Below are 12,345 nucleotides of genomic sequence, written 5' to 3' on the forward strand. Positions count from 1 at the left end.
TTTTTTCTTAATTCCAGATTTATTTAATTAACTGAATTTAAATTCCCCAGATGCCATGGTGAGATTTGAACTTGTGTCTCCTGGATCATTAGTCTAGGTCTCTGGATTACTCGTTCAGTAAAATAACCACTATGTTACTGTACCCTTATTATTAAGGATCGAGCTCTCCTATTGGCTCTAACAGGGTCCACTGGGATCAGGGGAAACATCTGTGCAGTGAATAGATTTATATACATATGTTGTAAGAATGAGCCTTTACATGGGAGTACTACATTGGCAGTGTATTGGAAGACCAACAAGGGAAGACAAGTTTACTGCCATGGTTACCTACTAATAAATTTGCACTAAATTAATACCGCTGACTGACTGTCAACTATAGAACTTGAATGGTATTGTTGTCATTTGTGACATGGTGCATTCAAGACTGAATAAACTTTACCCATACAAATCTGAAGCTAATGGATTCATTTCAATTACCTCAGGAGTTGCTGCCGCAGCGACCTCTGTACAAAGTCTGCTTCACAGTCATTAGTAAATAGTATTAAAAGACATTTCTACATTGGTTGTAAAGTGCTTTGAGATATCCTGAGGGCACGATAAGGTGCTGTATAAATATAATTTCTTCCTTTTAGTGTAATACGTTTCTGTTGTGTCTCTCTACAGATCCTCATTCATTTTAGGTGTAATTTTTTCAAGCTCCAAGGGTAGAAAAAAGACCTGCAGATTTTGTAAAGAAAACTCAGTATTTGTGCAGTGAACAAATGTAATATTCAGAGTTCAATGAATTATTATTCAGAGGTAATGGATCAGTTCCACTGGCTTTGAATATTACAGCCTGGAAATGGGTTAATGCCTCATTAAAATAAAGGAGAGAAGAATTTGATGTCAATGCTTTAAGTGGGAAGTAATTTCTAGGCTTAGCTAAATTTAAATAATCTAATTATAAGAAACAAATAATTCGAAGTTTATTTCAGGGCAGATATGCATGTGGTAGGTTAGCTGATTTTGCTGAACTACTCAAACATTGATCTTATGGTATGTCATACCATCTGAATCCCTCAACTAGTTCTGTAGCATGCTGTCAGACATCTATTATATCATATTCTATGTGGATTGGGAATAATCAAAGCACCCTCAGTAGTGATAATTTACAACTCCTGGAATGCAAACAATAATACACAAATACAAATGACAAAGGTGTTGAAAGCCTCATTCTGCCAGCTATAAGGGTCTAATTTGAATTGAGTTTGGGTAGTCTCAATCCAGTTGCCAATGGATTTGAGTCTAAATCACAAAACAGCCGTAGTTTGTTACTAATTGACAACCTCACTCAGAAAGGCAATAAGGATGGCTGGTTTTGGAAATAAAAAAGTGCTGGAAATACTCAGCAGGTAAGGCAGCATCTGTGGAGAGAGAAAAAGAGTTAACGTTTCAGGTCGATGACCTTTCGTCAGAACTGGTTCTGTAAAAATTGATCTGGCACATTGGGGCGCTCTTGTGAGGTTGAAGGTTGAGGCAGAATAAAGGGAGCTGTGCTCTGCATCTGGCTGTCATTGCAGGAGGGCATAATCAGGTTAGCAGAATGGGCCAGATATAGCTCAATGCAGAAAAATATGAACTAATACATTTTGGGAGTAAAGAGCAAAAGGGGGAACACCTTAAATGGTAACATTCTTATCAGAATGGAGGTGCACATACATTGCTCTTTAAAGGTGGAAATGCAGATAGAAAAGATGAGTAGAGAAGTGCAAATGAGACTCTAGGTTTTATATCTAGGGGCTTCAAATATAAAAGTGAGGAACTGATGCTGAATTTGTGCAAGATGTTGGTTAGGTCACAGTGTGTATGTTGTATGCAGTTCTGGGCTCCCATTATAGGAAGGATATTAGTGCCATGGAAAAGGTGCAGCAAAGATTCATAGCAAAGATTATAGTTCTGAAGAAAGGCTTGATTAATTAATGCTTTTTTCACTGGAGTAGAGAATGTTAAGGGGGATCTAACAGAGGTTTTCAAAGTTATGAAAGCTTTTGAGGGGGTAGGTAGTGAAAGATTGTTTCCACTGATTAGCAAATCGGTAACTAGTGGGGAATAGACTCAACAACAACAACTTGCATTTATACAGTGCCTTTAATGTAGCAAAATGTCCCAAGGCGCTTAACAATAACGTAATCAATAAATATTTTGACACCGAGCCACAAAAGAAGATATGAGGACATATGATCAAAGCTTGGCCAAAGAGATAGGCTTTAAGGAGCATCTTAAAGGAGGAGAGTGAGGTAGAGAGGCAGAAAGATTTAGGGAGGGAATTCCAGAGCTTAGGGCCAAGGTAGCTGAAAGCACGGCTGCCAATGGTGGTGCGATTAAAATCAGGGATGCAGAAGATGCCAGAATTGGAGGAGCGCAGAGATCTCGAAGGCTTGTAGGGCTGGAGGAGGTTACAGAGATAGGGAGGGATGAGGCCATGGAGGGAAAACAAGGATCAGAATTTTAAAATTGAGGCGTTGTTGGACTGGGAGCCAATGTAGGTAAGTAAGCATAGGGGTGATGGACTTGGTGCGAGTTAAGGGGGCAGATTATGCAGCGGTTATGATGGCATACACTGAGAGTATGCCATCATATCACCTTTGAAATATAACGCAAGTTCGGGAATTCCGCATACGCTTGGGCATGCGCTAAATCCTGAACTTGCAATGTGTCAAGGTACGCCTTGGCAGATGATCCGCACCGACGGGGAAATACCAATTGCTGGCGCAGAGTTGGGCTAACTGCCCACCAACTGCCCAGCAATTACGTCTGAAAATTTTACGGTTAGTGAAAGCAGGCGCAGGAGTCTGTTTCACTGTGAAAGGAACACATTAGAGTGTGTCTGAAAGGATTGTTAGCTGTTCTGGTATCACTTCAGAATAAAATACATGTAGCTCGTGGCAAAATTTAGAAACATTAAAAATATAAAATCTGACAATTAATATTTAAAATTATCAATGTTTTCTGCAGTCCAATTGTATGATCAAGAACTGTGCATTTGGCACAGATCCTTTATACTTCCTCCAAATGTATGAAATAAAACCATTTTGCTATTTAATTATTTTAGATAATACATTTAAAGCTGCACCACAGCTGGTGTGCTATGTGCATGATGTATAGTAAATCAAAAGGATCATTGCCAACGCTTTTCAGTGCTACTGAATCGCAATCCGTTGTAATGGACCTTTGACAGGATATTAAATGTTAGCCTTGAAAGAATAAAAAACTTACTGATTTACATAAAATAAATCTGAACACATCCTTAATTTAAAAAGCCGGGATATATGAAGTACAGCACAGGTAATTCTTTGGGATAGCAAAACACTCTATAATGCTCTACAATGTTCCTTAGTACAAATAAGAAAGGGAACATGTTTCTTAGTACAAAATATAAATAATGTAACGTTTAATACACTTCCCAAGTGATAGAAACTGTTTTAAACTCAGTAGAAGGTTGAATAACTAAACAATTTATTTCACTTTAGTAAATGGTCAAAGGACGAGAATCTTTCCATTGACTTCAAATGATTTTTTTTTAACCTTCAAGTGGAAAACAGATGCCAAATTATTGTTGGTCATTTGTTAATTTTAACAAAATGCTGATATATGAAATAAGTCCAAGTACCAATTTAATTAAAAGTTTTTAAAATGTAATTTCAATGGAAGAGACTGAAAGAAGTTTCTGTGGGCGTGGCTTCGTTTTGACAGAATTTGTGGGCGTGTCTTCCCTTACGCATAGGCTGTATGCTGTGCTGCTGGTCTTTGTGATGTAATATGCTGCGCACAACTCTGCAGCGCCAAGGTAAGTTTGTATTCTTTTCAGAGGTCAGCGGCATACTCCGTAGCTACGTCACTGACCGCAATTTTTAGGCAATTATATGAGCACATGTTTATGTAGGGTGGAAGATGGGAGGCTGGCCAGGAGAGCATTGGAATAGTTAAAGCTAGAGGTAACAAAGGTATGGATGAGGGTTTCAGGAGCAGATGAGCTGAGTCAAGTTCAGAGTCAGGCAATGTTACAGAGGTGGAAATAGGCAGTCTTGGTGAGGGAGTGGATATGCATTTTCTTTTTTAGCTCATCTCAGGGTCAAGCACGACACCAAGGTTGCGAATGGTCTGGCTCAGCTTCAGACAGTTTCCAGGGAGAGGGATGGAAATGGTGGTCAGGGAACGGAGTTTGTGGCGGGGACCAAAGAGAATGGCTTCGATCTTCCCAATATTTAGTTGGAGGAAATTTCTGCTCAACCAGTACTGGATGTCAAACAAGCAATGTGACAAATCAGAGACAGTGGAGGGGTCAAGCGAGGTGGTGGTGAGATAGAGCTGAGTGTCCTCAGCGTACATGTGGAACTAGATGTTGTGTTTTCAGATGATGTCGCCGAGGGGCAGCATGTAGATGAGAACTAGAAGGGGGCCAAGGATAGATCCTCGGGGGACTCCAGAGGTAGACACGGCATTATCACTACAACAAAGAGGGAAGTTATAACAATTTTTTTTCACAGAGTGCTCGTAGAACTTGGAATACTTTTCCACAAATGGGTATTAAGGTAGAGACTGTAACATCATTTAAAAGAAAAGGCATGTAAAAAAGTAACACCAAAATATATATGATTGGACTATGGCCTCCTCTGTGCTGTAATTTCTATGATTCTATATCTGATGTTTCTTTAGTTTCCTTCTTCTAGTATCTCTCCAATCTCTGCTCATGCCCTCTCTGAGCTCATCTTGCCCATGAGATCCACCCCCTGCTTCCACTAAACTGCTGACCACCCAACTTCCCTTCCTGGACCCAAGGTTAGCTGACATTATAAATGATTCCCACTTCTCAGCTACTGTCCCCCTCTTTTTCAAAATCGTTATCATCACCTTCCTTCTCAAAAAAAATTCCTTGACCCATCTATCCTTGCAAACAACTGCCCCATCTCCAACCTTCCTATCCTCTCCAAAGTCCTTGAATGTCTTGCTGACTCCCAAATCTGTGCACACCTTTTCCTGATTGAATCTCTCAAATCAGGTTTCCATCTCTGCCACAGAACTGAAACGACCCTAATCAAAGTCACAAAAGACATCCTCTGTGACTGTAACCATGGTGTACTATCTCTCCTCGTCCTTCTCAACCTCTCCGTGACCTTTGCCATACCATCCTCCTCCAATGCCTCTGCTCTGTTGTCCAGCTCAATGGGATTGCCTTTGTTTGGTTCCACTCTTAACAATCCATTCCTAGCCAGAGAATCTCCCGCAATGACTTCTCTTCTCACCTTGCACTGTTACCTCTGGAGTCCCCCAAGGATCTATCCTAGACCCACTTCTGTTCCTCATATACCTGCTGCCCCTTGGCGACATCATCCAAAGACATGGGCCCAGGTTTCATATGTATGCCAATGATACCTAGCTCTACCTCTCCATCATCTCTCGACCTCTCCACTGCTTCTGACGTCCAGTCATGGATGAGCTGCAATTTCCTCCAGTTAAATATTAGGAAGAGCAAAATCATCATCTTTGGCCACAAACTCTGTACCTGTGCCACCGATTCCATTCCCCTCCTAGCCACTCTCTCAGGTTGAACCAGACTGTTTGCAACCTCGTTGTCATATTGGATCCTGAGCTGAGCTTCTGACCCCATATCCTCTCCATCACAAAGAGTGCCTATTTCCATCTCCGTAATATCACCCGTTTCTGCCCCTGTTTCAGCCCATCTGATGCCGAAACACTCATTCATATCTTTGTCACCTCCAGTGTTCTCCTGGCAGGCCTCCCATCCTCCACCCTTCATAAACTTCAATTGATCCGAAACTCTGCTGCCCGTATCCTAACCCGCACCAAGTCCCGCTCACCTATCACCCCTGCACTGACCTACATTGGCTCCGGGTCCCCCAACGCCTCAAATTTAAAATTCTCATCCTCATGTTTAAATCCCTTCATGGCCTTGACGCTCCCTATCTCTGTAACTTCCTGCAGGCCTACAACACCCAAGAACTCCGGTCCCGATATTTAAGTTTGGAGCGGGGAGGAGGAGTTGTGGACCCAATCCTGAAGTATGGGTTTCCCGGACGTCCTGAAATTTTATCTGCCTTTTTCCAGCCCGACAGCCAGACACGTTGGTTGCCTGTCGATTAGGAAAGCCTGCGGCACAAGGACATGGCCAAACAGGTAATGAGGCAGGGAGAAATCGCAGTCCGGGGGTTGGGGGGGGTGGGGCTCCATGGTGGTCGGAGCGGTCTCATGGTGGTTAGGGAAGTCTTGCTGTGGTTGGGGGATAGGGCGGGGGAAAAGTGATCAAGATGTAGAGTGTGGTCGGGAGGTGAGATGGTGGTCGGGGGGAGGGGAGATGGTGGCCGGGGGGGTGAGATGGTGGTTGGGGGGGGGGTGGCGGTGAGATGGTGGTCGGGGGGGGTGAAATGATTGTTGGGGCGGTGAGATGGTGGTCGGGGGGGTGAGATGGTGGCCGGGGGGGGGGCAGTGAGATGGTGGTCGGGGGGTGAGATGGTGGTTGGGGGGTGAGAAGGTGGTCGGGGGAAGGGTGAGATGGTGGTCGGGGTGGTGGTTGGGGGGGAAGGGGTGAGATGGTGGGCCGGGGGTGGGGTGAGATGGTGGTCGGGGGAGTGATATGGTGGTCGGGGGTGGTGATATGGTGGTCGGGGGGAGGGTGAGATGGTGGTCAGGGGGGGTGAGATGGTGGTCGGGGGGATGATATGGTGGTCGGGGGGAGGGTGAGATGGTGGTCGGGGGGGTGAGATGGTGGTCGGGGGGATGAGATGGTGGTCGGGGGGATGATATGGTGGTCGGGGGGAGGGTGAGATGGTGGTCGGGGGGGTGAGATGGTGGTCGGGGGGGAGGATGAGATGGTGGTCAGGGGGGGTGATATCGTGGTCAGGGGGGAGGGTGAGATGGTGGTCGGGGGGGTGAGACGGTGGTCGGGGGAGGGTGAGATGGTGGTCGAGGGGGAGTGAGATGGTGGTTGGGGGGTGAGATGGTGGTCGGGGGGGGTGAGATGGTGGTCGGGGGGAGGGTGAGATGGTGGTCGGGGGGAGGGTGAGATGGTGGTCGAGGGGGGTGAGATGGTGGTCGGGGGGGTGAGATGGTGGTTGGGTGGGTGAGATGGTAGTCGGAGGGAGGGCAAGATGGTGGTCGGGGGGAGGGGGAGATGGTGGTCGGGGGGATGAGATGGTGGTCGGGGGGGTGAGATGGTGGTTGGGTGGGTGAGATGGTGGTCGGGGCGAGGGTGAGATGGTGGTCGGGGGGAGGGTGAGATGGTGGTCGGGGGGAGGGGGAGATGGTGGTCGGGGGGGTGTGATGGTGGTCAGGGGGTGAGATGGTGGTCGGCGGGGGGCGAGATGGTGGTCGGGGGGGTGAGATGGTGGTCGGGGCGAGGGTGAGATGGTGGTCGGGGGGAGGGTGAGATGGTGGTCGGGGGGAGGGGGAGATGGTGGTCGGGGGGATGAGATGGTGGTCGGGGGGGTGAGATGGTGGTTGGGTGGGTGAGATGGTGGTCGGGGGGGTGAGATGGTGGTCGGGGCGAGGGTGAGATGGTGGTCGGGGGGAGGGTGAGATGGTGGTCGGGGGGAGGGGGAGATGGTGGTCAGGGGGTGAGATGGTGGTCGGCGGGGGGTGAGATGGTGGTCGGGGGGTGGTGAGATGGTGGCAGGTGTTGGTGGGGGTGGGGTGCGGGGGAGATTGCGGGTAGGGGGAGTCAGCGATCCTGGATCTGGAAGCAGTTAAACTTGCTGGGCTGGGGGGAACTCTCCTGTTCCTCTTGGCCCACAAGCAGAGCTATAAAGGCACTTACTTTATGGATCCAGCTCTTCTTACTTCCTTTTACCTAAATGGGTTAAAAATAAAATGCTTGTAAAAATGGAGGCACGCAGCCTCCTTAAAAGCTGTTACTGACTGAACCGACCTGAGAGTAGATTGATTGCCCGCTCCCCAATTCATCTCCGTTAAAACCGATAGTGGGTGGATTGGGGTCAGGATTGAAATAATTTAAATTTTAACTTCTCACCTGACTCAAACCCACCGCGCTTGCGGGTTAAAATGACCCCCTCTGTGTTTCTCCAGCTCTGGCCTCTTGTACATCCCGCAGTTCATTCGCCCCACCATTGGTGGCTATGCCTTCAGCCATCTATGTCCTAAGCTGTGGAATTCCTTCCCTAAACCTCTGCAACTCTCCACCTCCCGCTCCTCCTCTAAGACCCTCCTTAATACCCACCTCTTTGACTTAGCTTTTAGTCACCCCTCCTAATATCTCCTTTGGTTCTGTGTTGATTTTTGTCTAATTATGCTTCTATGAAGCACCTTGGAATGTTTTTCTACATTAAAGGCACTATGTAAATACAAGCTATTGTTATTGTTGATCTAGAAGTGTTCAATGCTGACACTGGGTGACAAAGTTGGCAAAGAAGTGTTCCATCCCCTAGTACTGACATTAATCATTTTGATGAGTACTAAAAGTCACCCAAAGTGGGCTTGGAAGATCTTAATTCAAGCTGAACAGTCAGAATAGGAACAACCACACAATTGATGACCACTTTCATTTCCTCACAAGGAAGATCTTGGTAGTTCATTTGACCAATGGTACCAGTGAGTTACTGCTTGTGCCTGCAGGTGCAAAAGGTCCAGGTGCATGTTCTTTTTCATTTATACTGCATATAGTCAGACTGTCGAGATTCATCAAAAATACATCTGGCATACTTAGAAGGTGATTAAATTAATGACGCACATGACTGAAAACAAAGTACTTAAATACCTCTGGATAGAAGCATATGTCTGTGCACGTGGCAGTGGAGTTGAATGTCTGGTTCTTCACGGTTGTCGATTTATCTGAATCACACCAAAACTGAAAAAGAAGTTCAAGTGTTAGGTGGGATATATTAAATATCATTCACAAATCCCATATCTAGTAATTTTGAAATGGGTTTGATCTAATTATTTAGGAATGATATAAAGATATCAAAACACATATTTGAAAAGCAATCTGTTAAATACAGGTGTGTATTTTAATCTGTCAATAAAGGCATCACTACATGATGGTCTGCCATCTGTCTATATAAAAAAATATGTAATGTCTATCAAACATCTAAAGCAGTATTCTTCACACTACAATACTTCAATTTTTAGATTTCTAGATAATTATGACTAAATGAAAGAATTCAGGGCACGCCGTTTGATATTTCCCAAATAAACAATGCGGGGGGGGGGAGGTGGTGGTTAACAATACATAAGAATGATACCTAGGCCGAAAATGTCCTCGGAGTAGCTCCGTCTACACCACTGTGATTTTGCTGGAAGTGCAGTACATAAATGAGGTTTCAGCCTCACTTCCAGCTGAGTTACGACGTCGGAGCAGGAGCCATTCCGAGGAAATTCCCAGCCCTCATCTTATTGGTCTTACAAAGACAGGCTCAGGGAACTGGAGCATTTTGTCATTGGGAAAGTATGGACCCTGAGGGGAAATGATAGGTCTTTTAAATGATGCAGGGAATAGATACTGTTCAGATCGATAGGTTATTTGAGCTAGTTAGGGAGGGGAGGATTAGGGCCATAAAAAAAGTTAGGTTAGATGCCAGTAAGTGTTTCTTTTTGATTTCTGGAATAAGTTGCTAGTGCGGTGAGTGTGGATTTGCTACAGACCTTCAAAAGGGAGCTGGATGAGTTCCTACAAATGGAAGACATCGCGAGTTGTAGAAGACAGGCGGGGTGATAAGTCACTAGTGTTATTAGTTATTGCAGTCTCCTGGAGACTTGTTTGACCGCCTTTGGGAGTCAGAGAGGAATTTCCCAGAGTTTTTTTCCTAAATTCTCCTAAGGTTTTTAATTCTCCATTTTTTATTTTGCCTCTCCCAGGAAAGTGCGTGGCTTTGAGGATGAGTTGACTGTGCATGTAGGCTGGATGGACCAGTTTGTCCTTCCTTTTCCTGTTTGTATAAATGGTATTGAACCCTTGCATTTCTCCTGCCTTCAGTGGGGGAAAAATACTGGCGAAATCCCTATATTGATAACAAAAACAACAATTTATATTTATACAATGCCTTTAATGTAGTAAAATGTCTCAAGGTGCTTCACAGGAGCATTATTAAACAAAATTTGCTGAGCCACATAAGGAGATATTAGGGCAGATGACCAAAAGCTAGGCCAAAGGGGTAGGTTTTAAGGAGCATCTTAAAGGAGGAGAGAGAGGTAGAGAGGCAGTGAGGTTTCGGGAGGGAATTCCAGAGCCTAGAGCCCTGGCAACTGAAGGCATTGCCGCCAATGGTGGAGCGATTAAATTTGGGGATACTCAAGAGGCCAGAATTGGAGGAGCGCAGAAATCTCGGAGGGTTGGAGTGCTGGAGGAGATTATAGAGATAGGAAGGGGCGAAGCCATGGAGGGTTTTGAAAACAAGGATGAGAATTCACAGGAGAAAATTGCCTGCATTAAAAGCTAACATACACATACACACATGGATAAAAATATGAAACAGCCTGTTGGATTCAGAATATCACAAAGATCTGCTGGAAAGGTTAGTTTATGTGGCAGCAGGATGTTTCCTGCCAGAAGCCTTTAGTCATTAAGCCTCTGATCCATCCAGAGACCCAAACTGTCATTCAAGACAAGCAACATTTTCATGCCAGATTTAAGCTTCAATACCTTAAATGTAAAAATAGAGCCAACTATTATTTTTTCTGGAACGGGGAATTACAAGACAGAAAGGTAGCAGTACGCACTGTCGAAAAGGCGATGCTGCTTTGCATATCATGCCCATATTATGTATAAGATGGGAGCCCTACACCATTTCTACTGGGGAATTAACAGTTATCCAAAAAATCAGTTCAAAAGGGAAGTTATTCACTCGATAAGAGGCATTGAAGTATATGTGCAAATTTCTTCTTCTCCCCAGTGAGTTTCTGGGGCGGGGGGGGGGGTGGGTGGGGTGGTGCTGCAACTCCAATGATCCAGCTGTACAAGGTGGAGTATGCACACACTAATTTTGAAAGAATTAGATTTGAGAAGCTGGTGAGTTCAGGGGAGAATTTCACCCTGAAACTCTCATTAAAACTAATCATTAAGGACGGTAGCTCTAACTGTGATCTTATCAATGTTTAACATCAAATTTTATCCAAATGGTATAATCAAGTAATGAGATGACTTGACATAAATCGGATTAATGGTATATTTAATTATGAAAGAGTTGGCCTTATGTCCTATTACATTGTATGTGACTAATAGCCTAATATTCTTCAGGAAATTTGATGGCAAGCTATCGTTTCTCTGCATTTATAAACATCTACTTTAGTTTGCTGAATATTAAAAGTATATCTGACTGGGAAATCATTGGACCTCAATTTCATTGAAGGTTGTAAAGTAGACTGCAGTACATTTAATAGGACTTCAATATTTAAAAAGACACGGAGCCCAACAGTCTTCTATTTAAACCTGTATTAAAATTACTTAATTTAGACATATCTCAATAAAAATAGCACAATAACAACTTAATACGTACTATATTTATTATAGCACCAAGAAAGTTTATCATAATGGAGGCAAATATGATGACATTCCTTGCAAAATGCGTTTCGTTGATCCAGCAGCATGATTTCCGAAGCACTAAAGGCAGACATTTATAATCCTCTGCAGTAGTAATTAACACCAGTGCAGCATGCAACATGATCAGAATGGTAAACTGGATCACCATTGGCATTGTTCTAAAGAGAAAACATAGCAAGGTCATTTTGTTTCACCGTATACAGTCAAAGTATCACTCTAAATAACGCTTCATTTGAAATACCATCCAACTTAGGATCACAAGTTTTACTACGAACTGTACTGGTGTGGCCAGACAATAAAAAAAGACGGGCTGAATTTTCGCTACAGCGGCTTTTCACTGGTAGAAATAGAAATAAAATACCGGGGCCGATTTTCACGCCGCCACTGGGCAGGAACAGGGTGGTAGCATTCCTAAATTCAGGGGGTTGACATTACCATTCCTGATCAACTGGCTGTCATTTTGTTTGGGGCCTTCACATGGGTGGCCTAGGTGCCTGCCTGATTCAGGCAAGAGCGTACTTGTAACTTGAAAATCAGAGTCCTATGACATACATAGGACCGCAACACATTTATGGTACGAATGGGTGGACCATGGCAAAGGCAAATTCTTTCAAAGATTGTTGTGGGTATAATAGGAGCATGAATACTCCGCCTGGCACCATAAAAATCTTCCCACCTGCTGCTGCCCCCTCCATGCCCTCCTGCTGCAATTGCCTTGCCCCTTTAAGTTATTACTTCAGGCTCGGCTCTGTTTAGGAGTCACGAATCCCCCTGCCCTGGTTGACGAGATACCTCTGAGA

The 12,345-nt window shown here is 44.6% G+C and overlaps 1 protein-coding gene across 2 annotated transcripts in view; it reads right to left on the bottom strand.

Moving 5' to 3' along the window:
• adcy8 (adenylate cyclase 8 (brain)) overlaps positions 1 to 12,345 on the bottom strand; it is a 162,145-nt gene that overhangs the window by 79,708 nt on the left and 70,092 nt on the right. For both annotated transcript variants that reach the window (XM_085992825.1, XM_085992827.1), the window contains 2 exons: positions 11,502 to 11,703; positions 8,768 to 8,857 (listed from right to left, as the gene is read on the bottom strand). In XM_085992825.1, the coding sequence (XP_085848951.1) occupies positions 8,768 to 8,857; positions 11,502 to 11,703 (292 nt within the window). The remainder of the gene's footprint in view (positions 1 to 8,767; positions 8,858 to 11,501; positions 11,704 to 12,345) is intronic.

The sequence above is a fragment of the Somniosus microcephalus genome, chromosome 7, assembly GCF_052327205.1.
Source record: "Somniosus microcephalus isolate GS21.2 chromosome 7, FLI_Smic_1.0, whole genome shotgun sequence".
Lineage (NCBI taxonomy): Eukaryota > Metazoa > Chordata > Chondrichthyes > Squaliformes > Somniosidae > Somniosus > Somniosus microcephalus.